The 27,388-nt window shown below is 51.3% G+C and overlaps 3 protein-coding genes across 7 annotated transcripts; 2 read left to right on the top strand and 1 right to left on the bottom strand.

The window, feature by feature from the left end:
- The first annotated feature begins 2,558 nt into the window (after window positions 1–2,558).
- PRSS36 (serine protease 36) lies at window positions 2,559–11,422 on the top strand. Its single transcript, XM_036225902.1, has 14 exons — window positions 2,559–2,595; window positions 2,889–2,924; window positions 3,359–3,521; window positions 3,971–4,251; window positions 6,060–6,226; window positions 7,764–8,013; window positions 8,113–8,242; window positions 8,541–8,845; window positions 8,928–9,094; window positions 9,481–9,718; window positions 9,815–9,956; window positions 10,239–10,504; window positions 10,582–10,703; window positions 10,907–11,422. Exons 1-14 carry the CDS (start codon window positions 2,559–2,561, stop codon window positions 11,183–11,185), a joined length of 2,583 nt encoding a protein of 860 aa, XP_036081795.1. The 3' UTR covers window positions 11,186–11,422.
- Window positions 11,423–11,527: 105 nt separating this feature from the next.
- Window positions 11,528–17,734, top strand: PRSS8 (serine protease 8). The gene is made up of 6 exons (XM_016132864.2): window positions 11,528–13,917; window positions 14,183–14,206; window positions 15,608–15,770; window positions 16,071–16,342; window positions 16,428–16,594; window positions 16,755–17,734. Exons 1-6 carry the CDS (start codon window positions 13,833–13,835, stop codon window positions 17,076–17,078), a joined length of 1,035 nt encoding a protein of 344 aa, XP_015988350.2. The 5' UTR covers window positions 11,528–13,832; the 3' UTR covers window positions 17,079–17,734.
- A 78-nt stretch (window positions 17,735–17,812) lies between these two features.
- KAT8 (lysine acetyltransferase 8) lies at window positions 17,813–27,180 on the bottom strand. Of its 5 annotated transcripts, none has more exons than XM_016132858.2 (11): window positions 26,945–27,175; window positions 25,519–25,593; window positions 25,265–25,440; window positions 21,762–21,815; window positions 21,513–21,677; window positions 20,656–20,745; window positions 19,041–19,181; window positions 18,850–18,943; window positions 18,599–18,749; window positions 18,247–18,401; window positions 17,813–17,983 (listed from the first exon to the last, which is right to left on the bottom strand). In XM_016132858.2, exons 1-11 carry the CDS (start codon window positions 27,153–27,155, stop codon window positions 17,919–17,921), a joined length of 1,377 nt encoding a protein of 458 aa, XP_015988344.1. In that variant the 5' UTR covers window positions 27,156–27,175; the 3' UTR covers window positions 17,813–17,918. The 5 variants fall into 5 exon arrangements, with proteins under 5 accessions (XP_015988344.1, XP_036082249.1, XP_015988343.1 ...); XM_036226356.1 differs by having other exon boundaries at window positions 17,814–17,983; window positions 18,247–18,452; window positions 18,599–18,773; window positions 26,945–27,179; XM_016132857.2 differs by having other exon boundaries at window positions 17,814–17,983; window positions 18,247–18,452; window positions 26,945–27,178.
- Between the last annotated feature and the right edge of the window lie 208 nt (window positions 27,181–27,388).

The following is a 27,388-nucleotide window of genomic DNA, read 5'->3' as shown; positions in this document are numbered from 1 at the left end:
TGAGAACTACTGAATTGGAACAAGCAGTTTGTAGGTGAGGATCTTCATGGCATGCATATTTTGCTTTAGCCACCCTACAATTTCTCTCTTCTTTCCTGTTTTTAAACAATGCCAGTTGCCTCATTTTCCTGAGTGTTTGTTGAATAAAGGACTAGTTCTTTATCCTTGGAGGGACAAATGCCTATAAATGAGGCCCTGAGGGGACTTAGAAACTCCAGGATTGTGTTAGCTAGTACCACCGAGTTTACTGCCCTCCCAGATCATGTCCCATTTCCCCTCTCCCTTGCTGTTCTGAGAATGTATCTCCTAGCAAAGCACAAGTATGTAGGCTTTGCTTAGGCTTCTGCTTTCTAGGGAAACTGGACAAATAAAGTAATATTATTATTAGCTTATATTATTAAAAAAAATAAGTATATGTGTTTGGATATTCTATGTTTGACCCTTGTCAAATGTACTCAAAAAGAGTCAGGAGGCTTTGCTACCTATAAATGGCAAATATTTATTCAAGGGTCTTAGGGTTTGCAAACCATAAACACTACTAGTCAATACCCAGAGTTTACCAAAGGAGAAAGAAAAGTCTGAGAGTTTTATAGTAAAAAGTACATACTTGAGAAGAATCAGTTCTGCATTTTTAACCTCTGGATTGGTCCAAGATTGTATTCATCAGACACCCAGTGGCCATTTTCTTCTTGAGGTCATTCAGATCATTAACCGAAGGCTTTACGTATGTCCAGGCATTAATGCAAAACGCACTGATATGCATCCAGGTATTGACCCAGGACTGAAAAGTTCAAAAGCTTAAGTTCCCAGAGTCGGTTAAAACAAAAATAATTATTTCCTTATGAAGCGGAATTTTCCACCAAAAGGCTAACCTTATAATCAGCTCTTTGTTCTGCTTCTGTAGACATGCTTGCTGCATAGGCCAAAGGGCAAAGTGATCTCGAGATCACCTGAAGACTCACTCTCTCCTTTGACTGTTCTGTCTAGATAACAGATGTATTGCCTAAGCTCCTGTCTGAAAATCTCATGTTCTGTAACTGCCTGTAACCCATAGCAACTCCTGCAGTCTATAACCATCTAAGGACAAATTAACCAATTGGCCCATGCCAACTAAGCTCCATAAAAGCAAAGTTGCATCTGAGCTCGGGGCCCAGATCTTCAGAGCACTAGCTCATCTGGGACTGCCTGCGTAAGAATCCTAAATTCTCCAACTCTCCTAGTGGTGCTTGGTTTCTCACGGATCTGATTTTACAACATTTCTGCAACATTTCTGCCTCAGACCACTTGAAGTTAGTAATTTAGTGGCTTGACCACAGTGACTCCATTTTATTTTTTCACTCTATTCCTCACCCTCCATTTTCACTCTCCACCCTTCTACATCCTGATCTGTTTCTCCAGAGAGTGCCCTTTATGGGCCATATCATGGTCTCCCTTGCTTTCTGATAGGTTTCAGAGGATGGGAGGAGCTGGAAGGTGATCAGGGGGTAGGAGGAGAGTGAGATGGGGATTTTTATTTCCTAGATCCCTCACAGCCAAGCCACGGATTGATAAAAATTTCAGTCCATTGAAGGCACTCTTCTGGGCTGGCCCTTACCTACATTTTCAGCTCTCTCTTTCTTGGTTCCAGTAACTTCTCCCTCTCTTTGCCTCTTCAGGCAGGGCTCTCCATTATTGCTAGCCCTAGGGTGCTTCACCATCCCTTGTTGGTTTCCCTTAACCCTGCCTACCCTCTGTAAATAGTTCCTTCATTAAACCTTCCTCAATTCTGCTTTGAGATGCCATATGTTTCTTAATTGGGATTGTATTGATATACCCTAAGGGGTTGAGTGCCTTTGAAAGGCCACACAAAGACTAAGTGACAGAACACTTGAGAGTACTCACTCTAACACAGAAAAGGGTGGAATCTTTTTCTGGCCTTGCCAGCCTGTCCAGTCTGCCCATCCCCCTCCCAGAATCTTGCACCTGCCCAACCTGCAGGAATCTGTGATCCTTTTGTTGAGATGGGATTGAATTTCCTAGGGCTCCCTTCCTGGACCTGGCCAACAACTCCGGTAACCAGAGCTGTGTGAGAATAAAAGCCCATGCCATGGAGTAGTCACACCTCAAAGAGAGGTAAGGTCTCAGGTGAGTCATGCCAATGAGGGGCCACCTCCCTTGTTCCAAGGGCCACTGCTAACCTGCAGCCCTGCCTCACCAAGGGCATAGAGCATTGACCTCCCAGCCCCTGGCTATCCTCTCCTGTCTTTGCCCACAGAGTTCTTCACTCCTCCCTCCCCCACCCAACAGGTGCCCTGGAACTAGGACATCTGCCTTCCACTCCTACCCTGGGCCTCCAGAGATGTGAGATGGGACAAGGCTCTGGAATGGGCTTTCAGGTTCCCTACTTCACCCTTCCAGCCCCAGATCCTCTCGGATTCCCAGAGATGGGCTCTGGCCAGGGAGGGTGGAGCTGCCTCTTCAGGACTATCAGGAGTCACAGGCTGCCTAGACAGTGACAGAGCTGTGGCAGAGAGCAGACCTTAACCCATTTCTGTATCTCCAGCTGACTCAAATGTGCCATGTTCCAGCACCTGCTCCTCCCACTTGTGATCCTCGGTAACCTCAGGAGATGGGATGAGCTGGAAGACACCTGGGTCCTAGCATCTAAGGAAAGCAGGACTCTTGGGGTCTGTGTGGGACGTCAGGTCTCAGATAGAAAAAAGGGAGGGGGATGTCAGAAAAACGAGGGAGTAAGGTGTCAGAGGGAGAGGAATAGTGTATGAGAGGAAGGGGAAAGGAGGTTTGGCTGCCATGGAGAGATGGAGTATCAGTAAAGCCTGGGGGAGAGAGTCAAGGAGGGCACATTGTAAGTGTAGGTCTCCAGCCTCCTCCTGCCTCCTTCTTTCCAGCCATCAGCCCCATCCCAGAAGCCTCCGAGGACTCAGGTAAGGCACCTGAACTGGGGAGAGTTAGGTGAAGAGGCAGAAAAGATAGGAGTGAGGTGGGTGCCGGTGGGTTTGGGGGTGGAGGATGGAGAAGGAGATGAGGGCTGGGTAGTGTCAGGGGCTGGAAGTCACCAGTATCTTTCCCTCTTTACCCTTTCTCAGTACTCAGTCCTGCCCACGAAGAACTTGAAGATCTGGGTGAGAGGGTGGGGGTAAGAGTGAGGGTGGGCTCAGATCTTAAAGGAGGTTAAGGCTGGCTATGTGATGACAGAGGTAGAAATGACCAGAAACTTACAAGTGCCCAGATTCTCTTTGTTTTTTGTTCAGGGGCGCAAACTGAAGTGGGGTGCTAGACGGGGCTTTGTCCTGAGTTACCTGGTTCTCTGTCCTGGGAGACAGGGGTGGGCTATGACCTCCACGGTACCCCATTGCAGACTGCGGTCACCCTGAGCTCTCTGCCCGAATCATGGGGGGCTCAGACGCCCGGCCGAGAAGCTGGCCGTGGCAGGTAAGCCTGAATCACGGCGGGAGCCACATCTGCGGGGGCTCCCTCATCGCCCCCTCCTGGGTCCTCTCTGCAGCTCACTGTTTCGTGAAGTGAGTATTCGCTCATGTCCAGCCCCTCTCCTTTAAAAGCCGAGCCCGTCCAGCACCCTGACCCCGCTTACTCAAGGCTAACTTGGAGCCTGGCCACCGCTGCCTCCTCGCCCTTTCTGCCCTTTCCCGAAGTTAGGTGCTCTGCGGGATGTCCTGTTTCTGAGTGTGCTGAGGCTGCCAGCAAACTGGTCCCACCACTTCACTAAATACCCAAGTTCGAATTGCATCATTCCCAGGTCTCCAATAGACCACTTCCAGACTGGATGCGCTCTTCCCCTTTTTAGGAGTCTATATCAAACTCGAGCGCCCCACCCCCAAAAGTGGATCGGATTCTTCCCCTCCTGGGTTCCTATTGACTCCGCCTTCTCCCAGGCTCTGAGCCCCTAACCTCCACAAAGGTCTGCCGCCTCCTGTCGACCTAACCCCTGCCCTCTTCGGCCTTGGTGCAGCAACGGGACCTTGGAGCCCGCGGCCGAGTGGTCTGTACTGCTGGGCGTGCATTCCCAGGACGGGACCCTGGACGGTGTGCAAGTCCGCGCAGTGGCCGCCATCCTGGTGCCAGATAACTACAGCAGCGTGGAACTGGGCGCCGACTTGGCCCTCCTGCGCCTTGCCTCGCCCGCCAGGCTGGGCCGGGCGGTGAGGCCAGTCTGCCTGCCCAGGGCCTCGCACCGCTTTGCTTACGGCACCGCCTGCTGGGCCACCGGGTGGGGGGACGTACAAGAAAAAGGTGAGTGAGGTGGACTTCCTCCCCCTGAAAACTGAGGAAAATAGTGCCCATTTTCATGGGGTTGTTGGGTGGATTCAATAAGAAAATCTGTGTAAAATCTAACACAGTTACTAGCATAGCAGTAATTAATGCATTTTAGATATTTTTACCCTAGGCGATCCCAACACCAATGCACAGCATCTGGTGTATGTATAGCAGGCTTTCAGCAAATGCCAGTTTCTGCTTGCCTTTCCTCCCATTCCCCTTCCTCCCATCCTATCTTCTCCCTACTCATCTTCTACTCCCCACCTTCTGTCTTGTCCCTAATCACCCTCTTCACCCTCTTTCATTCAGTCTGTCTTTCATTCATTCAACATATTTTTTAAGCACCTCCTTGGGCCAGTCACTGTGTTAGGCATTAGATAGTCAATGAACATAACAAGCAAAAATCCCTGCCTTTCCAGAATTTACATTCTAGTCAGTAGACACTAATACTTATTTAGCTAAATAAGTAAACACTTATGTTCGAAGGTATGGGGAGAAACAGACCACTTTTCCATTCCCCACCATCCCCATTATCCAATGCTATCTTTCCATGTCAGCCAGGCCCCCACGATAATTCCATGACTATTGCGATCAGATCTGTGCAGTACCAGGGGCTTTGGGAGGATGCTTCAGGAAGAAATGCCACAGCTTCTGCTTGCAGGGGCTCTATCTGGGCATGAGGTGACAAGGAAGGTTCAGTCTGAACACTCGAGAAGTCTGTGTGGATGAGGCCAGGCCAGCCTGACAATGGGCACTCAGGGCAAAAGATTTCTAAGGAGATTTTGTGAAGTCAGGACATAAGTTGGCATTACAGGAAGGTGGCAGGAGATGGAGGCCATCTTGGGGACCCAGGTAAGGTATAGTAGGTAGAGAAGGGCCAGGCCAGCAGGCTGCCAGGCTAGAGTAGAAGGGGCAGAAGCAACAGAGGCTACAAAAGCTTCTGGGCCTGGACCATGAAGGCCTTATGTCCAGACTGAGGGCTAGAGATCCCCAAGAGTATCCCTAAACCTCCCCAGGTGACCCTCAAGTACAGCTTTAGTCTCACATGACCTCTCAAGACTCTAGGTGGGGAGGAAAGAAACTCTGTCCACACTCTCCCTCTCCCTTTCTGGATCCTGAGACTTTGTCTCCATTGAAAGAAGGTTCACCTCAGGAAAAGACTGAGGCCTCGAGTTTAGGTGGGATTCATTGATTGTTATTGGCAAGATCAGAGCAGAGCTTTAATGATGTTTCTCTGGCAGCAACAAGTGAAGGGTGGGTTGAGGAGGCCACGAGGGCAGTTGCAGTAAAAATGCCAAGAAGTCACAAATGAGAGGCTTTCTGGACTGGAAACTCACTGGGGAGGAGAAGTTGAGACCGGGGTCACAGATGATACCCAGATTCCACGCTTGACAACTTGGTATAGGACTGCATCTAGTACATATGGCATCTTTTTTTGAAAAGAGTGTCCTCTCAGGACCAACACAGCCTATGTCAGGGCTCAGAGCCTAGTGATTTTAGCCCTCACATGTGTCCTTTGTTGGCTGGGTGCCTTTGTGCAGTACACAACCATCCATGGCAGCTCTCACTGGGTGCTTGATGGGGCCATTCCTGAGATGAGGATGCAAGGACAGAGAGGAGCAGGAGGAGAGGATGATTGGTTTTGGATGTGGTGGCCTAAAGTGTCATGGGGCATCTAGATAGAGATGTCCAGGAGGCAGCTGAAGGTGATAAAGCTGAGCCCTGGGCAACAGGGGGGGCTCTATATCTGCTTCACGGCATTTGCTGTCTGGTTCTGCCTACAGACCCCTTGCCTCTTCCCTGGGTGCTGCAAGAAGTGGAGCTAAAACTGTTGGGAGAGGCTGCCTGTCAGTGTCTCTATAGCCGGCCCGGCCCCTTCAACCTCACTTTTCAGCTATTGCCAGGGATGTTGTGTGCTGGCTACCCAGAGGGTCGCAGGGACACCTGCCAGGTAAGGATAGGCCTTTGCACCTGACTGGCAGGGCCAGGCAGAGCACTAACCAATAGCAAGTAGTGTGGGAAATAAGCAAATCTCTCTCTTCTATCTCTGAGCCTCATTTGCAAAAAGAGGACAAGATTGCCAATGGATAGGATCGATTAGAAATGGGCAGAACTGGGGGCTCAACAAGTAAGCATAGTTATTTATGGCAGTACAGTACAGTGGCTACGTGTCAGACTCTGGAGTGAATTGGCCTGGCTCGAAGCTCAGCACCACCACTTATTAGCTGTACGACTTTGACCAAGTTATTTAACCTTCCTATGTCTGGACTTTCTCATCTAGAAGATGGAGATGACTGTGTTACCTACCGCATAGGGTGGTTATGATGGTTAAATGAATTTTGTATGTATAAGAGTACTCAGAACAATACATCATCCTTAATAAGAGCTAAATATTAGTCATTATTATTATTATTTATTATTATAATCCCATATCCCAGAGCATACCATAGCACCTGTTACTTAGTAGATGTTATATTTGAAATGAATTAATCCTTTACAAAATGAATTTTCCAGATAACCTACCAAAGGCCAAAATATAGTATATTTTAACCATTTTTTCCAGAAACCTTCCTCAAAGACACATTTTTAGGGCACTCAGCGTGCATGATGGTGGTGGGGATTCCAGATGGTCTTCAGGGTCCCTCTCAATTATGAGGTTCCAGGACCTACGGATATAATCCTCTGCCTTCTTAAACAGGACTGCAAACAATTCAAATTCCTCTAGACCAGCGCTGTCCAATAGAACTTCCTCCAGTGAGGGAACTGTTCTGTATCTGCACTGTCCAGGATAGTAGTCACTAGCCACATTAGCTATTGAACATTTGCAATGCAGTTAGTGTGCCTGAGAAATTGTATTAATTTTATTTAATTATAACTAAAATAGTATCTACCATATTGGACAGCACAGATGATTCTGCGCCTTCTTTGTGACATTGTTCAGGTTACAGGGATGCCCGACTGGGAATACAGAGATGTTTTAGGGACAATGCCCCTAAGCATTAAATGGCCCAGAACCATCGTTTTAGTGTCTGTGCATTGTAGTTCTTCCTCCTTACTTGCTTTCAAACTCTCTTTTTGCTGCTTTTAGATTCCATATTTCTAACAGCCTCTGCCTCCTAAAGGCTGGCACCTCTGATTTACTTTAACAACTGGGTGAACTTAGAAAACTAAAACAGCATTTACTTGAACTATTCATTGAACATTTGGCTCTGAGTGAGACCAGCAGGCCTGTCCGGCATGGCCTTTAATGCATTAATTCGGTACTCCTGGCTTTGACGGGGTGTTCATCAGCCTTTCTGCTTTACAAGGCTGCCTTCTGTTTAGAGCTGTAGGGAAAAACAGAAGACGACACAGCCAAGGCAGGTTCCTAGGAGAAGGTGGCTGTATGTTGGGCCAACATGAGGAGGTACAGAACCTTTGCAAGGTGTCCCAGGATAAGCTGGTGTGTCCCTGAGCTGATCCCTTGACACTGAGTCATCTATCATCAGGGAGACTCTGGGGGGCCCCTGGTCTGTGAGGAAGGCGGCCAATGGTTCCAGGCCGGAATCACCAGCTTTGGCTTTGGCTGTGGACGGAGGAACCGGCCCGGAGTCTTCACTGCTGTGGCTCCCTATGAGGCTTGGATCCGAGAACAGGTGATGGGCTCAGAGTCTGAGCCTGCCTTTCCTAGCCAGTCCCCAGGGCTCCAGTCAGGCTCCTGGGAGCTCAAGGATGAGAACTGCACCATTGCCCTGCCAGGTGAGGGGGCAGGACACCTGGAAGTTGGCAGAGCGTGGGAGGTTTGAGTTGGGGTGGAAAGTGCTGGGGTTCCCCTGACCCCGGCTTCTCACCCCTTAGAGTGCGGGAGGGCCCCACAGCCAGGGGCCTGGCCCTGGGAGGCTCAGGTGATGGTACCAGGATTCAAACCCTGCCATGGGGCGCTGGTGTCTGAAAGCTGGGTCTTGGTACCTGCCAGCTGCTTTCTGGAGTGAGTGAAAAACCCACATGTCAGATTCTTGCCCTCCTCCCACTGGCCTGAGACACTATCTACCTGGCTCCAACCCTTGTGCAGTAAGAGGGGTGCACCTCAATCTGGAGAGCGAGGGGTCTCCTTGGGATGTGTAGGGTCCAACTCACAAAGCGGGGTTCCAGTCCATTGGGGACGAGTACAGGAGTAGTATAAGTTTGATCAAGGATGCGGGGGTCTTGGTGAGCATTTCCCAGGCCTGGGATGCAGGATCCTCGCCTGGGATATAAAGCCTAAGACAGGGGTGAGAAATTCCGAGCCGAATGTGCAAGATCCGGCCCACGTCTCTAGTCTCTCTATCCCGCAACCCCAGAAGCACAGACAGCCCGCCCCACGACCTGGACAATTGGCGCGTGCTATTGCCCTCGCGCCCGCGCGCGGAACAGGTGGCGCGCCTCGTGCCTCACAAGAACGCCTCCTGGGACGACACCTCTGACCTAGTGCTGCTGCAGCTGCGCGCGCCCGTGAACCTGAGCGTGAGCCCGCGGCCAGTGTGCCTACCTCACCCAGAACATTATTTCCTGCCTGGAAGCCGCTGTCGCCTGGCTCGCTGGGGTAGCAGCGGTGAGCAAGGGCCCGGCGAGAGGCGGCGCGGCGCGGGGCCAAACTGCGCCGCAGCGCGAGCTTCCACAATTTTCTCTTCCAGGACCTGCGTCTGGCCCCGCCGCGCTGCTGGAGGCGGAGCTGTTAGGCGGCTGGTGGTGTCACTGCCTGTATGGCCGCCAGGGGGCGTTGGTTCCACCGCCGGGGCACCCGCCGCACAAGCTCTGCCCCACCTACCGGGAGGAGGAGAAAGAGGCGGGCCACTGCTGGGTAAGCGGCGGAGGCGGAGCCTACGAGTCTGCGTAGGACTGCGAGAGAGGCCCAGCGGCTGGCAACCTAGCCTGAGAGAAACCGGGATCAAGGCTGAGTGCGCTGGAGGCGGAGACGGGGTTAAAGCCAGGACAGAACACCCTGGGGGCGGAGCCTGGTCCTGGGCGCTGTCGGAATTTCTCGTTTACCCCTGGATTTAAAGGGAATCGTAAAGTGAGGGCTGACCTCTTATACTGATTAGTAGTATTGGACCCTGGCTTGGAGATAGTGGGAACTTATGTCCGAGAACCGAAGAATGTGAAGTCCAGGAAAGCCCTAGGGTCTTTTATATCCTCTATCAACTTACACGCACGCACAGATTGGTAACACAAAACCTCTTGCTGCAGAACGAATCAAGTTGGAGCCTTCTGTGCCAGGAGGAGGGGACCTGGTTCCTGGCTGGGATCAGAGACTTCTCCAGTGGCTGCCTACGTCCCAGAGCTTTTCACCCTCTGCAGACCCACGGCCCATGGATCGGCCATGTGACTCGGGGAGCCTACTTAGAGGACCAGCTGGCCTGGGACTGGGGCTCTGAGGGAGAGGAGACTAAAACACAGACTTGTCCACCCCGCACAGAGCATGGTGGTGAGGGGGGAGCCTTTGGAGCTTAGTTTTGAGGGATGCTTAAATCCATGGTAGGGACTTCCAGGGTCAGCTGAGGTGGTCACCTCCTCTCCCTAGCCTGTGGCCTGCGGCCAGAGCCTGCTCCGATGGGGCTCCTGTGGCCCTGGATGGCAGAAGTACATGTTGCTGGTGATCGAGTCTGCACTGGGATCCTTGTGGCCCCAGGCTGGGTCTTGGCAGCCACTCACTGTGTCCTCAGGTGAGTCTCACCTATCTCCTGGGCAAGAGGAGAAAATTGGGAGACGGACCAAAGGACCCTTGCAATAGTGGGTAGTCTACCTTAGGGTTCTTACAGCACAGAGAAACTGCTGTGAAGTGTTTTGAGACAGAAGAGAGATTTGGAAGCAGGAACAATGAAAAAGTTAGTGGAATGACCCTGGAGATTCACTCCACCCTTTCCCTGGACTGGGAAGGACTTTATCAGCAAGAGGGTGATGGTAGGAGGGTGGACAGGAGGTGACATTGGGCCTTGTTCCAACAGGCCAGGCTCTACAACAGTACCTTACATTGAAGTATACCTGGGCCGGGCAGGGGCCGGCCCCCTCCCACAGGGCCAGCAGGTATCCCGGTTGGTCATCAGCATCCGTCTGCCCCGGCACCTGGGACTTCGACCCCCCCTGGCCCTCCTAGAGCTGAGCTCTCGGATAGAGCCCTCCCCTTCAGCCTTGTCCATCTGCCTTCACCCAGGGGGCATCCCCCTGGGGGCCAGCTGCTGGGTATTGGGCTGGAAGGATCCCCAGGACCGAGGTGAGATCCCTGGGTCCTGAGGGTGAGAAGTGACTGGAGGCAAGAATTCCAGGGACAACCTTCTCTCCTCTCTCTAGTCCCCATAGCTGCTGCTGTTTCCATCTTGACTTCACGACTCTGTCACTGCCTCTATCAGGGCATCCTGACTCCTGGGACTCTCTGTGTCCTGTATGCAGAGGGGCAGGAAGACCGGTGTGAGGTACAGGGGCCTGGGCATCCCAGTCCAGGCAGGGGAAATGCAGTGCTTGGCAGCTGGACCCTAGAGAGAGAATAGGGTTGGAAATCTCAGATAGTGGGCCCCAAATGGGAAGAAGCAGTGCTTTGAGGCTAGACCCTAGAAGAAGGTGCAAGGAACCAGGACCGAGGGTAAGAGACCCTTTGGTTTTTGCTCTGACTCTGCAGGTGGCCTCAGCACCTCTGCTCTTGTGCCAGACTCAAGGAGGCTCCTGGGTCTTCGTGGGCATTGCTCTTCAAGGGAGCCGGGAGCTGTTTGCCACCACTGGCCCTGAAGAGGCCTGGATCTCCCATATAGTGAGAGAGGCCCATTTCCTGGCCCCCAGTGGCTCCCTCTACTCGCCCCCTGAAGGCAGCAACCTCTGCCCCCTGGACATGGCTGGGGCCTCAGGCTCTTCTTCTACTGTTCTGTTCCTGCTGCTACTGACCCCCCTAATCCAGGACTGAAGGGCCTGGGTCCCTGGACCACCTCCCTTTGTCCTTCCCCCATCCCCTGCAGCCCCTCCACTTCCACCCCAGTGGGGCTGGAATGTGACCTAACTAGTTTTCATTCCCTTTGCTCCTCCAGAGCTCCCCACCCACCTAGACTGCAGTGGCTTCCCATAACTGGGTCTCAGTGCCCAGCTATTTTGTGCCCTGGAATTCTTCGGGGCAGCAGGATCAGACAATAAAGGTGCAAACAGATATGTGGCCCTTGTGACATTGCTGAGGGCAGGCTGGGGGGACTAGAGGGAAGCCCAAGGAATAAGGCCCCTCCCTCCTGTGCCACCGTGAGTCAGGTCTTGGGCTTCCAGGAAATGTGTCCCTGATAACGTGGCAGTTGTCCCTCATTCCTGCCCTAGGGTGGGGGAGTTTGGGTGGCCAGCTGGGTGTGCGTCATCTCCTTAATGGAATCAGCATCCCCGGCACCTGCTGGACACTTTAGCCCTAGTTCTGACCCTGCTGCCCCTCCCCCCAGAGCAAGGACAGTGTGAGGGTCTTCAGAGCAAAGGCCCAGGGAGTCTGGGAGTCTAGGATCTGCCTACCATATCCTATACCCACAGGGAGCTGCCCCCATCTACACACCCTGATGAATGATGCCCCAAAGTACACCTCCAGCATCCCCAGTACACACACATGGCACCCTTCAAGTTTAAAGGGTACTCTTTAAGGGTCTACCACTTTCACATCCTTCCCAGTGGCCCCAGGTTTGGGACCCATCACCGTCCTTGTACTTGCCTCTCACCACCTCCCCTGCCACTCCATGGTGAATCTCCCTGCACTAATTCAAGCATGTTACCATCCCACTACTGAGTCATGGCACAGCTAGGGTCTAAGGGATAAGACCATGAAGTGCTTCCTATGCAATGGGGAATACATATGGACACCCCTGGTTGGGCATCAGGAATGGGTCTTAGAGATGATGTTTGAACACAGAAAAAGGACAAATGGGGACCTGGGAAAGGGGGGGGGGTCCTTGGGGTGAAAGCCAGCTGATGAGGGTAGCAGAGCGGTCACCTCTGGGTCTGGAATCAAATCTCTGAGTTGAGTAGGTAGAGGATGGGGGAGGGGAGACATAGAGGACAGCTGGAAGTTCTCCTTGGGAAACTAGGGAGATGGGCAGAGGTTCTTAAAAGGCCGGGCTTATCTTTAGCTGTCAGGTCCCTGAATCTCCACAGGACACATATCCCCATCCTGTACCCAGTCAGTCACCCATATGCCATCCCCCACAAACATTTAACATACCCCATTATCTACCCAAACACACTCACAATGCCCAGTGTCTTGCTCGTCCTCCCCAGCTTAGACCCCTTCAAGAGTCAGCTTCCATCCCTTCACCCACTTTAGGAATTTCCTGCCCTCTAGCTTGGGCACTGAAATTTTGGCCCAGAGGTCCAGACACCTAGTCTATGGAAGGTATGTGAAGAAGCAGGGCTGTTTTTCTGAAGCTTAAACCAACATGCATTCGCAATTTCTCATAGACTCAGATGCTCACAGAGGATGTGCCTGACTCCCAACCTAGTCACTCAGTCCTTCTTTTCCTGAACCTGGGCCACATGCACCCTCCACCTGAGAATGCTTTGCCTAAACCACTCTTCCCCCATCTTTGCCTTGTTAACACCTTTTCATAACCCTTTTAGGTCTCAGTTCTGACAGTACTCCCTTCTGGATGCCAGCCTATATATATCAAGTTCCTATGTATGGCTTCCAGAGCTTCCTTTCTTTCTTCATCATAGTTCCTAGTTTGAAATTATTCTATAATTGCTTGTGTGATTATTTGAGTCAAGTCCGTCATCCCTACTTCAGGGTGAGCTCAGGAAAGGCAGGGACAGTGTCTGTTTTGTCTCCTGTACCTGGAACACTGTAGGCGCTCAGTAAATATTTGTGAGATGATTGGCATTGCCAGACACGCTCACCACACCTCACCACACATATGAGGCTGCAGGCTCTACAGAAGAGCCTAAAATGGCCCTAGTGTGGGGCAGACCCCATATCCTAGGCTTGATACTGGGCCTAAGGAAGGAACAGGGTAGGAGTGGTTGTGGCTCCATGATAACAGAGGCTGGGCCAAGCCCTGAGGGGCAAAACTGGTCTGGGAGACCTGAAAGACCTGGGGCAAAAAGCAGCTGGGTGGCCCTCTAAGGAGCTGGGTCATCAGGGTTTCCAGTTTCCAGCCCTGCCTGGGGCTGCTCTCCAGTGGATCAGTGCCCCCCACACGCGCACGCGCGCGCATACACACACACCCCCCCGAGGGGCTCGGAAGATTCAGGACTTTGGTGGCAAGAGAAGGGGCAGACTTGAGCAGTGAGGGCGGGGCCAGGGGAGGGGCAGGCAGGTAGGTGCCTTTCTCCTAGAAGCTGCCACTCTGGAAGGTCTCTATGTGGCCAGGCTGTGCCGGAGATGCGTCCTCACTGACAGCTGTGAAGGTTCCAGCGTCCCTCCTTGTGCCTGCTCCCCACTTCCAAAGCCAGCCTTGGACATTTACTTCGATCTTCCTGTATTCTGAGATCCCGTCCCTCTGGGTCCAACAACGAGATCTTGCCTTCTAAGCCAGTCCTTCTTGGTTGATTCCCTTGCGTGCCTGGTGCCTTCCCAGGGGCCCTTGTCCTGGGCCATGGCCCAGAAAGCAGGCCTGGAGCCCAGGCAGCTGGAGGCTGTGGCCATTCTGCTTTTGCTTGGAATTTTCCAGTCAGAGCTAGGTGAGTGACTGTGTGGGCAGGGACTGTGGGGAGGGGTGGTGAACAGGGCTCAGGGTAAAACCCTTTTCTGGGGTGTAACCCTTATTCTGGGCTCAAGAACACCAGGCTCCCTAGGCTCTTGGCCTCTCCCTCTCCCTTCAGCTTTGGCGTCCTTGGCGGGGGGCGGGGGGGGTGCAGGGGGCTGTCCAAAGAAATGGCAGGCACTGAGGAATCTGAAAACTTCAGTATTCCCTGCTTACTCCTCCCTCTTTCTTTTGCCCTCCAGGAGCTGATGGGGCCAGGGCAGAAGGTGAGTGAGGCATGCTTTTGGGGAAGAGGGGGAATAAAGGAGGGAAAGAGGAGGGGACATGGATTCAGATTCCCATGGAGTGTTTAATGAGTGCCTGACCCTCTTTCTGCCAGGCTGGCTCACCCCACCCGTTATTGTCTTATTTAAATCCCCCCAAACAGCTCTATGAGATGGGGATTATAACTCTTATTCTAGGGATAGAGAAAATGAGGTATAGAGAACTGACTTGCCCAAAGGCACATAAATGGCAGAGCTAGGATTTAAACTCAGGTCTGACTCCAAAGGTGGGTTGTTTTGAGGGAAACAAGGGTCTCCTACACCATCAGACTGAGTCAGGTTTTCATTCCTGGCTTCACCACTTACTGGCTGTGCGGTTGGCCAGTCCTCTCACCTCTAAACTGAAGTTGATGATGTCTATCTCTTGGGGCCCTGTATGGAGTGCAGAAGATAAAGGAAGCAAAAGCCCCTGCAGGGCCTTGCATTGCTTTAACAGTCACTAAATAGTAGCTATTGTCATTATTATGGAGAGAGGAGGAGCCTGTCTAGGCAGTTTTCTTTGCTTCTGGGAAGGTGACTTTGTGAAGGGCTTTTGGGTCCTGTTTCTAACTGCTGGCCTCTGTGGGGGTGGGGCGGCCTTCTCACCCTGAGAGCCCCACTGCTCTATTCCTTTGTTCAACACACGTCCACTATTCCATCTGTGTGTCCATCCCTACGCTGGGCGCTGGGGTCATGGGGCTCTGCTCTAGTCCTTACCCTTAGGGAGTGCCCAGGTTGGTGTGGTTGAAGCAGACAGAACAATCCTGTGATTGGGCAGTGTCAGGAAAGCAAAGGCCCTGGGAACTCCAGTGTATTGCCTAAGCAGGTCAGGACAGGCTAAGGAGGGGCTGCCATTTGAACAGCTTCTATAGGTAAATCAGAGTTTGCTGAGCAAAGAAGGGATGAGGAAAGGTATTCCAGGCAGAGTGACCTGAATAAGCCAAGATGTAGAAGCAAACAAGTGTGCGGCCCCATGTCTGTGACAGGGATGGCTAGAGGGATGGCCGGAATAGATGGCAGTATCATGGAAGGCTTGGAATGTATCTTAATGGAACTGTAGAACCAAGGAAGGATTTAAGCAGTTATGACCCGGCCAGATTTCTTATTTATAAAGATCTTAAGACTTATAAGGGATGGGCTGAATGGAAGGCAGGAAGACCTGAGAGGAAGGAAGCTGTATGAGACCTGAGTCAGGTAACGGATCAAGGATGGCAAGGCGGCAAAACTGACCATGCCTGGGAAGCTGTGGGGTGGCGACAAAGGGGTGGCTGGCGTCTGTGAACTCTTCCTAAGGTCCAAACCAAGCTAAGAACCTGGTGTGGGACCCTGGAAGGGCCTGACCCCCTCCCCTTCCTCCTTGGGCAGCCTCCTGCGGTGTGGCCTCCCAAGCACGCATCACAGGTGGTAGCAGTGCAGCCCCAGGCCAGTGGCCCTGGCAGGTCAGCATCATCTATGATGGCATCCACGTGTGTGGCGGTTCTCTCGTCTCTGAGCAGTGGGTGCTGTCGGCTGCTCACTGCTTCCCAAGGTACCAGCTGGGTGGGGAGCAGGGCAGGGAAGTCAAAAGTGGGCTGGAGGTCAATGTTCAGGGGTCAATTTAGGCCAGAGGTCAGGTTTGTGTTGGGTCCAGGGGTATCAATAAAGTCTGAAAGGACCAATCAGGAATGAAGGCCAGAGATAACAGGTCATAGGATAAAATGAGGCACAATTTGGGGCTTGAAGGGTCCTTTGCCTGGGATCAGAATCTGGAGTTGGATGCTGCAAGGCAACTAGGATCAGGGAACCAGGACAAGTCTCCTGGGTCCCAGCCTTTGCCCACTGCTTGCAGGGAACACTACAAGGAAGAATATGAGGTAAAGCTGGGGGCCCACCAGCTGGACGCCTACACCCCTGAGACTGAGGTCCGCACCGTAGCACAGATCATCCTTCACACCAGCTACCGCCATGAGGGCTCCCAGGGCGACATTGCACTCCTCCGTCTCAGCAGCCCCATCACCTTCTCTCGCTATATCCGGCCCATCTGCCTCCCTGCAGCCAATGCCTCCTTCCCTAATGGCCTCCAATGTACTGTTACTGGATGGGGCCATGTGGCCCCTTCAGGTGAAGTGGGCACTGATGTTTAGAGGCATGGAGGGAGCCTGACTCAGAATAGGAGGCCCTGGCTAAGCATCTTTTGCCCCCACAGTGAGCCTCCAGGCCCCCAGGCCACTACAGCAACTTGAAGTGCCACTGATCAGTCGTGAGACATGTAACTGCCTGTACAATATCAACGCCAAACCCAGTGAGCCCCACTCTATCCAGCAGGACATGGTGTGTGCTGGCTATGTGAAGGGGGGCATGGATGCCTGCCAGGTAAATACAGGGGGTCCAGTGGAAGACATGAGACAAGTGCATCTTGGGAAATGAGGGCTGGCATATGTGACTGGAGGCCTGGGGCCTGGTCCTGACAGATGGCTAGAGGGATGGCCGGAATAGATGGCAGTATCTAAAGTTGTGTGGCTTTTCTCCTCAGGGTGACTCTGGAGGCCCACTCTCATGCCCTGCTGGGGGCCTCTGGTACCTGGTGGGCATTGTGAGCTGGGGTGATGCCTGTGGGGCCCCCAACAGGCCTGGTGTGTACACTCTGACCTCCAGCTATGCCTCCTGGATTCACCACCATGTGGCAGAGCTCCAGCCTCGTGTGCTGCCTCAACTCCAAGAGTCCCAGCCTGATATCAACCTCTGCAGCAACCATCTGGCCCTCAACTCTGCCCCGGCCCAGGGTTTACTGGGGCCCATCCTTCTGCTGCCACTAGCCCTGACCCTGGGCCTCCTCTACCCATGGTGGGAGTACTGAGCTACTCACCCCGAGAGCTGACCCTGCTTCCAGGACAACCATATTGCACCCAAGGACAGACATCTGCATTCCCAGGAATGGACATGACCCCTCCTTGCCACTCTTTGGGACTGAGGCCTGGCTTTAGTCACTCCTTTCTCCCAGGACCCTGTGGGAATCCAGGGCACCATCCTAACTTTTGAGGCCACTCTCCTGGGTTTGCTCTTTGGGACTACAACCCATAGTCTAGCATTTAACTGCCTGCAGTACTGGCTAAAACTTCTGGCCAGCTGTTCTTCACAAGCCTATTGGTTGGGCTCCTATGGAGCCCCCAAGGACCCTTAGCTAAGAAACTGGGCCCTGGCTCTTTTGTTTCTAGAAGACTGGGCAGCTGCCCAGCTGATTGCTGCTGAAGGGCTGGCTCCAGTGCCCCACCTGCTCTGTCTGATAAGCCCCATCACTTCACCCTCTTCTTGTCTTCTGGGCTGCAGCTGCTTCCGGGCAACATGTTTTCAAGGACAGAAAAGGCCTCGATCTTGCCCCATTGGTTGCCATGCCCCCCTTGAACCCCAACTCCTAGAGTCCGGAGGACTGAGCCCCCACCGGAACGAGGCTTGGGCTTGGATCTGGGGTAGGGGGTTACAAGGAGAAAGAAGGAGTAAAATGTTCTGAGCACAGTTGGCTGTGTGTGTAATGTGATGTGCCATGAAGAACATCATCTCTTGGCCTCTTCCTCCCACCTCTGAAGTCCAGAGCCACCAGGAGAACTTACTTTATTTAAAAAATGACGAAACAGGTCTGTACATATTTACAGGCTAAGGGGCGAGGAGGTGCAGGTCTAGCAGCAGGGGCACAGGCCACTCATTTCTTGGAGAATTTGACTTGCTTGTGCTTGGGGGGTGCCCATTTGAGGCAGACAGAGTCAACTGTGGGGAAAAGAGGCATGAGAGGCAGGGCTAGGCCTCTGGGCCCAGGCCAGGTTTCACCTCTAGGTGAAAACAAGAGCAGACTAAGTCCTGGGGAGGGGGCAGGGAAACCCAGGCATGAGTAGCCTGCCCCAGGCTTTGGTACTAGGAGCTGGTCAGACTGGTTTGGGATCATATGATGGCAAAAAGGAAGCCTTCTTTGGCTCTCAGTAGTCCTTATACCTACCCCCACCACACAAACCCTTGGTAGCCCCCCCACCTACCTGTTATAGGTGGTTTCTTATACTGAGCACTTTTGAGGTGTTCCTCTACCAGCTTGGGTGTGACACAGATGACATGTTGGCCTTTCCAGTATTTGACCATGTTGAGGGACTGTAGGGTGCTGATGATGTCATTCTGGGTAATACTGGTCATCTGGCTGCATAAAGAAATGGAGCAGATGCTGGGAGAGTTCCCTTGTGGGGTCTGGCTGGGACAGCAAAAGGGGACAAAGAGACAGGATCATGGCCAATCTTAGGAGTAACTCTTCCCTCTTTAAGGGTTCCAGTAAATCTGCTTCATGAGGTCCTTGATGGACAGCATGCCCTGGACAGGGTTGGGGACCAGGGCCCTCACCTAAGGTCCTTGATGGACAGTGTGCCGCGGAAGTCTCGCAAAATCTCCAGCAGGACCCAAGACCAGTAGCTGCGGTAGCTGAGTTTGCCCAGGTCGGACAGTGGCTTCTCAGGGGAGCCCACTGTGCTCTCTAGCTTGGAAAGTTCATAACCTGGCAGTGGGAGAAAGGAGGGTCCTGAAAACCCAGCTCCGCTCTGGCACTCCACACCCACAACAGTTGCCCAGTCCTGGACAGGCCAGGAGCCACTCACTAAAAGCAATGAGGAACTTTCCATAGCCACGGCGTTGGTAGGGGGGCAGGGTCAGGATGCAGGCCACATTGTTCCCATCTGGAGACTCCTTCTCCTACAGAAGTGGGAGATCAGAAACTCCAGGGAGGCTCAGCCCCTACTCCAGTTCCTATTCTCCACCCTCCCTTAACCTGAGCTTCCCGAACCAGCACCTTAGAGAAGTAGCCGACGATGTGAGCCCCTTGCCTGTCCACCTCAGTTAAGATGTAAAAGACGAAAGGTTCCACGTCGAAGTATAATGTTTTGTGGTCCAGGAAAAGCTTGGCCAGCAGACACAGGTTCTGGCAGTAAATCTGAGGGGTGAAGGAAGTGGAAGCAGGCTCTGGAAGCAAGTACAATGAGCCCATTGACACCTGGGCAGGAGCTCCTGCCCTGTTCTGCAAGTGCCAGGCTCCAGAGAGAGGCCAGTGGGAAGCGGGCTTCTCATCAGAACAACAGTATAAGATTTCCATGTGTACAGAGACCTGTGCAGTTCAAACCCATGTTGTTCAAGGCTGTATCCTAGGCACCTAGCACAGGCTAAGCACAAAGCTGAGTGTTTGGTAAATGTTTGCTGACTGTACAAGCCTCGGGCCTGACTCTGAAGCCTGAACAGTCTGCCCACTTGGCCATACTCTTCTGCTGATCCTCACCAGCTGCCCTGCTACAGGCCCAGGTACCCCAAGGCCAGAGACAAACAGGAGAAACAATGGGACCTTAAAGTTGGCTTCGTGGCACAGATCAAGGATCTCTCTGGTATATGATACCTTTTATATCTACTCTCATTTGACTCGAAAACTGTAAGCTCAGCATGGTTAGTCCCATCTATTCAGGAGACTGAGGCCTGAGACCTTAAAGCTGGCAGAGGATGGAGCTGGCAAAAACACCCATGTCTCCTGCTGGAGCTCTTTCTGCCATTCCCCCTGTTGGCACTCAGGAAGGCAGAGCAGTGGGCAAGGACTGGGCTCAGAATGGATATTCTCCAAGCTATCACCAGGCTGATGAACCTCGACAAGTTACTAAAAATAATGAAGGCCCATTACTAAGCACCTACCTGATGCCAGGCATCATACTAAGTACATGACATTCTTGCCTCAGTTACTCCACTAACAATCTCTCAAGTAAATGTTATCATGACTCCTGTCTTACAGATGAGGAAACAGGAACAATGTTAAGTAACTCGTTCAAGGTCAGCTAGAGAATGAGAGGGAAATTTGAAGCCAAGAGCCCCTCAGAAGCCTGCCCTCTTCATCTTACATTCCATTGCCCTTCCATGGAAAATGGGGACATCTGATGAGACCCTCAGACTGATTAAGCAAAGGCCAGATTCTCAATGACAGTAAAGTAGGTCCCAAAGGGCCACCCTGCCCCACTGAAGTCTCTCTGCCAAGAACAGGGAACTCAACCATCAGACTCGGAGCTCTCAGGAAGAAAATCTTACACAAAACAGTCCCCCTCCCCAGGGAAAAATAGCTTTTCTTCAGGCAGAAAGAGAAAGTAGTTATAAAAGCAGCCTCAGGCACAGCAATCTCCACTTGAATTCTAGAATGCCCAAATCTAAACTATCCCATCAGGAGAAAAGTCTTCAGGGAAAGAATGGAAACCTGGTCCCAGAGGCTGGCATCACAGGGCCATGTGTTTACTATGAACCAGCCAAAGGCTAAGTGTCAGGCTAAGCATGATCCCACAGGCCTTTCCCCGGTGGAGCTCATCCTAAGGCTGGCCTCTATCTTTGGATGGTGGTGAAGATCGCCCAGGAGGTGCCAGTACTCACCCCCACTAGCTTACCTTATGGTCTTTGCCATCCACCTCATATACAGAGATGTTGCTCTTGCGATAGATCTCCTTTCCTGGGGGCTGCCGCCACTGACACTGGCCCTGGGAGTAGGGATGAGGAGAAAGAGGCTTGAGAACCTGAGGTTCTATGCTAGGTGCTCCCCATCCTGCCTTGTGTGGCTTACAGCAAGTCTCTGCTTCTCTTGGTTTCCCCATCTATAGACCCTGGGTTCAATGCTTTACCTACACTGAGTAATCCAACAACTTGAGGAGACAGAGCCTATTCTACAAATGAAAAAACCAGGGCATAGAGGGGTTAGGTAACAGCTAGATGGCTTCAAGTCCAGGTCGGCCTGGCTCTAGAGGACTCGGGTGCCATGGGGCAGGGTGGGGGGGAGCTATGATCCATGACAACAGTATTTCCTGAACTGCATACATCAGCCTCATATTCTACCCTTTGAGGAACACCCCAATGCATGAGTGCTAAGAGCCCCCTGTCCTGGCAGCTCCCATGTACCAATGCTTCCCATCTGTCCACGCTTTCTAGTCTCATTGCTCAGGAGGCTGTGCTTGCTACTACTTTTGCACTGAGGAACCTGGCTTTGATAAATGTGATGAAGGACAAGGGACCCGAGAAGGAGGTAAGGACAGGAATTACTGTCCCCATTCCACATAAGAGGAAAATGAGGTCTTGGGAGGGGTAGCAAGCTGGCCAAGGTCACTCCAGCGAAGGCAGAGCCAGGTTGGAATCCAGGGCTCTCGACTCATAGGCAGTTTTTCCTTGTACTCCACTCCTCTGGACTCATCTCTGTTCCCCAGTGCTGCTGACTCAGCGCCCTCAGCAGGCCAGTCTAGCCCTGTATCCTCACCAGGTGGAAGCGGTAGCTCTTCTCGTATTTCATGTACTTGAGGCAGTACTCGCAGAGCCAGAGCTTGGGCTGTTTCCCATAGTCTTCGGGGAATGGTGAGAAGTACCAGGCATCAATTTCATAGTTCCCAATGTGGATCTTGTCCACATACTTCACCTTGGTGATCTGTGGAGAGCAGTGGAAGGCTCAGTTGGAGCAAAAAAAGTGGGGTAGGGAGGGCCAACATTCAGGACCCCTGTCTCTTCTTACCGCCTCATGCTCTTTCTCCAAAGCTGCTGTTGTGGGGTCCATCTCTGCATAGGTCTGGGCAAGGAAAGAGCAGTAGACAGAGGTGAACAGAAGTGGTGGTCAGGCTGCCCTTTCCCTGTCCCAGAACCCCCAGTTCTTCCCTCCTGTCTTCCAGACCTCATCCCCTGAGTGATAACAATAATCATGTGAATAACTAGTTTGTTTTACCTGGTTATGAAGCTGGCTGGTCCAAGCTCCTCTCCCATCTTCCCACCCACCCATAAACCCCAGACATCCTTGATGCCCAAGTTTGGATCTTCTGTCTGATCAACAGAGAGCTAGGTTCAGGAGGCCTGGTTCCAGTTCTTGGGTTGATAAGAGCTTCAACTTCACAATGGGATCAATCCAGGACAGCCAAAATTTAATGTGAGACAAAGGAAATAATGGATCTTGTCTTCCTTGCCCAAAGCAGAATCTGTTGCCAACTTTTCAGTGTGTCTGGACCTCTTTCCTAAGCATCCAAGGAGCTGCCTGCCCATGGGACTGCTCCCAGAGGTCCTTCCCACAGGCACATCAGACTCAAGGGGTCCATCCAGAAGGGAACTCAACTTTTCCTCCCTGCAGACATTTTCTCCTCCTGGGTTCCTCATCTCACTGGGAGCATCACCCTCCATCCAACTACCCAAGACCAATAATGGGCCTGTTCTTAAGACTCCTCCCTCTCTCAGCCTGGCATTCAATCAATGGCTAGGACCTGTCAACTGTACCTCCTTGAACTCTCTGGAATCAGTCCCTCTCAGAATTCTCCTCTCTGTCCCACTCCAAATAGCCACTGCCACCATCTCAAGTCTGGGCAATTGACTAGGCTTCCTTAGATTCCCAGCCTCCAGCCTCAGTCCCTTCAAATCTATACTGCTACCAAAGTCCTGCTTTTTCCAGCCTTTGTGCCTTTGCACATGCAGTTCCTTCTACCTTGAATACCCTTTCCTATCCTATTGCCACCAGATAATTCTTACCCAAACTAGTACAGAACATGAGCCAGGTGTGTGTGATGAGCTAGAACTTTGTAAGTTAATATGTGTAATTGTTTTTACTGTGCTTTTTCCTGTCCCTTGAGGGTCAGTACCCTTCCCTCCACCTCCGTAAGGCATAACTGAATTCTTCTGATGTGGAATATACCCTCTCCTTCCCAAGTCAGGAATATAATGGTCAACAACAATAATCTCTAAGTGCCTCCAACTTGGTTCCCCTATTTTCCGAGTCCTTAGAAAGCAAGGGCTAAAGAGTTATGTCACAGTCACAGCACATCCTGTTCCTTGGCCATACTCTGTAGGAGGAACCAAATCTAGCCTGACAGTGGAGTGGGGACCCAAGAAGGCCTATGACCTAAACCAGAGTAGAGAGCAGCCTTGCCCTGCAGTTGAGAAGAGAAAAAGGAGCCAACATTTTACCCAGAACCCCCTTCCACAAAGCACTTTGCCCATATGGCCTCATTTAACTCTTTCAGTAACCCTGATATACAGTACTCTTATTTCTACATTACAGAAAAGTAAACAGGCAGGGAGAGAAGTCACTTGCCCTTAGGGACAAGCTAGCTGCCATTTATTCCAAGTATCAAGCACTCCACAGGCATTATTTCATTTAGCCATCATAAATAGCCTGAGACAAGAGTGCTCATTATTTACACTGCACAAAAGAGGAAACTGAGGCACAAAGAGATGAGGTCACTTGCCCAAGGTCACAGAACTGGCACTCAGCATAGTTGGGCATAGAACTCTGGTCTGTCCAGCGCTGAGCCTAACGCCTGCAAAGATGAGGGAAGATTTTCTTCCTCACATACCTCCTTAAAACACATTTCTCAGTTCTCACAAAACACAATCTTCTTCTGCAAATGCATTAAAGAACTACAAAAACACTATTTTTCTTAAATGCTGCAATTTATTTAGAATTAGACATTAATTAGGTTCTGAAGTACCTTGCTGACTGTTAACTCAATCCACGCTTTGATTTTATCACCATCAGCCCACTCTCATCTGCCTGGCTGATTGCCAGCGTAGAGGTACATCTTTTAGACTTAACTGACCAGTACAAATTGGTTGAGGCACTGAGAACCTGAGACCTGTGCTGTCCAGTAGAATAGCCCACACCTACATGCGGCCACTTAAACTCATTAAGTTTAAATAAAATTTGATTCTTAATCACGCTAAACACATTTCAAGTTCTCAAGAGCCACATGTGGCTAGTGGTTATTGGACAGTACAGATGTAGATTTCCGTTTATCATAGGAAGTTCAACTGGACTTTGAGAGGTCTTTGTAGTTCAGGGTACTTCAATTTTTTTTATCACAATCCATAGTAGGAAGTGCAATTAGCACTGTAAATTAGTTGACGTTTGTATATATACACACATGTATTTGTACGTGAAATAAAAGCTTCTCAAAATAATACTTACCTTTAATAAAATACAACACACTCTGATGTTTTCTATTTAATCCTATTTCTTTCATTTTTAAAATTTAAATACTAGCCACAACCTACTGAACTAATCGTTAATCTATTAACAGCTGTTTGACAAATATTGCCGCAAAGTACGAAAGCACTCAGAAGGATGAAAAAGCACTGGTTGAAATTAATGAATATCTGTGTACCTAGTTCCTGTTTACACTTTCCACTTTACAAATCAAGAAACTGAGGCTCAGAGTGGGAGGAAAGTAATCTCTGAGGGGCAAGAGGCCTTGGTGAAAAGAACCTGGGTTTTGGAAACAAGTGGCCTGAGTTTCTAGGATGTGTCAAAGTCATGGTTAAGGGTTTGTGCCCTGAAGTAGAACAATCTAATTGGCAAATCTAGTTCCTGATTGAGTTCCTAAACCTGCACCTACCTTGTAAACTGAAGATAATAATGCTTACCTCACAGGGTTGCTGTGCAACATCAGTGAGATCATGTATTAAAATACTTAGGCTAAAACTTTGGATCACAAGCCAATAAATGTTTCCCATTTTTATTCTAATTCCAGCCCACCCTTTTATTAGCTGTGTCACTTTGGGCATGTTACCTAACCTCTCTAAGCCTGCTTTCTCATCTCCAAAAAATTAAATAAATAATTATCCCTGTGGTGTTGGATTGTTAGAGAGGATTTGATAAGCTTATACATGTACAGTACTCAGCATGGCTCTTGGCATAGCAAGTGTCCAATACCAGTCATTCTCTTTCTTCCCAATGGACTTCAAGCCAATTTATCTAATGTGGCATAACCAAAAGGAGACAACACAGGTTACTGGTACAAGAGGCCTGAGTTCCAGGCTCAGCTGTGCCATTTCATTGTTGTGAGACTGTAGCCAAGCCCTTGCCTTTTCTGAGTCTTAGTTTTCTCACTTGAGAAGAGTACATGAGAAGAGGTAGATAAAGTCTCTGACTTCAGGAGACTTAAGAAATGGGAGCTGCTATGGTTTTGGCACTGGGACCCAAGGAGTAGGCAGAAGTAGCTAAGCCTTCTGGGGCCATGGGGAAGGGGAGGAAGCCCGGACCTTCTGTACATGGTTGATCTCATCATGTTTGCGCTTTTGGTTGCGAGTGATCTTGCGCTCAGGTTGCTCAGCCAGCTCACTCAGGTACTTCTCTGAGTTCTTCTGCACAGCATCCTTCACTGTCTTGGTCAGTGCCAGCCGATTCTTGTCTACCCATTCATCCAATCGCCGGTTAACTGTGAGAATGGGCCATGAGGGCTTTGGCCTTCCACCCCTCTCCCACCACCCAGGCCCAGATACCCCAAGTCACTCACAGCCCACGTAGTGTACATAGAATTCCTCTCGGCCTTCCTGATCATTCACTCGAGACTGGATCACTTCAGCAGAATCTGTGAAGGAAAAAGGCTAGGATCATCAGGAAGGAAGGCAGGACAAGAGGGATCCTTCACACTGAGGAGCGGTTTCCAGATTCCAGGGCCACATGTAAGCTAACCCTCACTTGTCCACATCTGCCATTCCATTCAATCACTGCCTATGAGGTGTGCCAGAATGGGCTGTTACAGATGAGAAAAATGAGATTTACCAAAGTTTACAGATTTGAAATGTGATAAGAGCTAATACTTAACTGAGTTTATGTCTGGCTCCAAATTTGATGTTCGTTTTACAATAAATATTTGCTTATTTGTTCAGAGGTCACGAGGGTTAGCTCTGGAGTCAGACAGCCTGGGTTTATATATAATTCTAACGTCTTACTTCCTAGCTATATTTAACTGAGCATGTTATTTTGGCTTTCTGAGCCTTGGTTTCTTCATCTGTAAAACAGAGATAATAGTGCCCACCTCAGAGGGTGAGTTAATGCCTCTAAAGCTTTTAGTATTGTGCCCGATGACTAGCAGACCATTCAGTAAATGAGAAAGGCAACCACTGCTTGTCTGGCCCTATGCTGTGCTGTTGCTGGGAACAGAGGACACAGCAATATATCACAAGCAATCCTGCCCTCCAGAAGTTCCCACTTTGACAGAGGATGATACAGACTATGACGACAATGTTACATTTACTGTGGCTGAGGTATGCAGAAAATCTTGCAGGAACATACAGAAGAGACTGACTCACTTTGCCTGAAGGCATTAAGAAATGGCATCACAGGGATATATCGTGTTAAAAGGAGGAAGAGGAGCTAGCCAGGTGGGCAAGGAGAAAGAAAGGGGAGAAGAGCCGTTCCAAACAGAGGGCACAGGTAGCAAAAAGGTATATGGTCTTCAAAGGGTATAGTGTGGTCTGGTCTGGCAATAGCTAGAGGTGGCTAGAAACCAGAGAGATCACAAAGATGAATACCATTGATGGACTCTGGGGTGTATTTTGAAGATGAGGGGAGGGAAGAGGAGAGATGAGGGAGGGGAAAGTCGTTTTTGTGTTCTGGGAGGTCCCCTCCTCTGGTGGCTGTAGGGGACAGGTTTAAGGAGAAGTCACAGAGAGACAGGAGAGACCGGTGAGAAAGCAGAGTTAACAAAGAAAAGGGAATGAAGCCTAAGTTTGGGCAAGGAAGCGGGATGGGAGCTCTACATGCAGAATCAGGTAACTGACTGACTGGTGGGGTTGTAGGCGGCGCCCGGGATCGCCCGAAACTCCGCGTTCACTTCTCAAGCACGATCCCCACGAGTCCCAGCCCCACACAGAGCCCTACTCCGACCCCACCCCGCAGCGTAAGCCCCGCCCCCTGGCCCTGGGCTCCGCCCTCACGCCAGGTGCTATCCGGCCGCCGGCACAGGTACGTCTCTCCTATCTCCACCGTGACTTCCGGCTCGCCACGCGCGGGGGTCGGCGGAGAGACGCGGCCCGGAGACGGGGTGGGCCCCTCGATCGCTGCATTCTCGCCGGCACCGGGCTCGCCCTCCCCCGCGACCCCTGGAGCTGCCGCCGCAACCGCCGCAGCTGCTCCCTGGGCCGCCATTGTCCTGGTGGAAGTGACGCCAGAGGCCCGCGCCGCGCAGCGCTTTTGGCTCCGGGTCAGCCCCACGTGGCGGAGGCCTCAGCTGTCTCGAGGGGGTAGGGTCTATGATGTGGCAGGAACCCATTGGCTAGCACTGTCTCGCGGCGCCATCTGTTGTGCCCATCGCCCTGGAGTTCCTTTCTTTCCGTGGGGAAATATGGCTGCGCCCTAGCGTTGAAGAGGACTTTGCGGCT

The sequence above is a fragment of the Rousettus aegyptiacus genome, unplaced genomic scaffold (genome assembly GCF_014176215.1).
Source record: "Rousettus aegyptiacus isolate mRouAeg1 unplaced genomic scaffold, mRouAeg1.p scaffold_m13_p_8, whole genome shotgun sequence".
In the NCBI taxonomy this organism is placed as follows: domain Eukaryota; kingdom Metazoa; phylum Chordata; class Mammalia; order Chiroptera; family Pteropodidae; genus Rousettus; species Rousettus aegyptiacus.
Note: the sequence above shows the minus strand (reverse complement) of the source record. Positions and strands in the feature narration are given on the sequence as shown.

Coding starts and splice junctions, on each gene's coding strand:
- KAT8 (XM_036226356.1), bottom strand. CDS start 27,155: ATGGCGGCCCAGGGAGCAGCTGCGGCGGTTGCGGCGGCAGCTCCAGGG. Junction 25,594..26,944: donor GCGGCCGGATAGCACCTGGC/GTGAGGGCGGAG, acceptor TTTCCTTCACAG/ATTCTGCTGAAGTGATCCAG. Junction 25,441..25,518: donor CTATGTACACTACGTGGGCT/GTGAGTGACTTG, acceptor CCATTCTCACAG/TTAACCGGCGATTGGATGAA.
- PRSS36 (XM_036225902.1), top strand. CDS start 2,559: ATGTTCCAGCACCTGCTCCTCCCACTTGTGATCCTCG. Junction 8,014..8,112: donor CTGCACCATTGCCCTGCCAG/GTGAGGGGGCAG, acceptor CTCACCCCTTAG/AGTGCGGGAGGGCCCCACAG. Junction 8,243..8,540: donor CCTGCCAGCTGCTTTCTGGA/GTGAGTGAAAAA, acceptor AGAAATTCCGAG/CCGAATGTGCAAGATCCGGC.
- PRSS8 (XM_016132864.2), top strand. CDS start 13,833: ATGGCCCAGAAAGCAGGCCTGGAGCCCAGGCAGCTGGAGGCTGTGGCC. Junction 13,918..14,182: donor AATTTTCCAGTCAGAGCTAG/GTGAGTGACTGT, acceptor TTTGCCCTCCAG/GAGCTGATGGGGCCAGGGCA. Junction 15,771..16,070: donor GCTGCTCACTGCTTCCCAAG/GTACCAGCTGGG, acceptor CACTGCTTGCAG/GGAACACTACAAGGAAGAAT.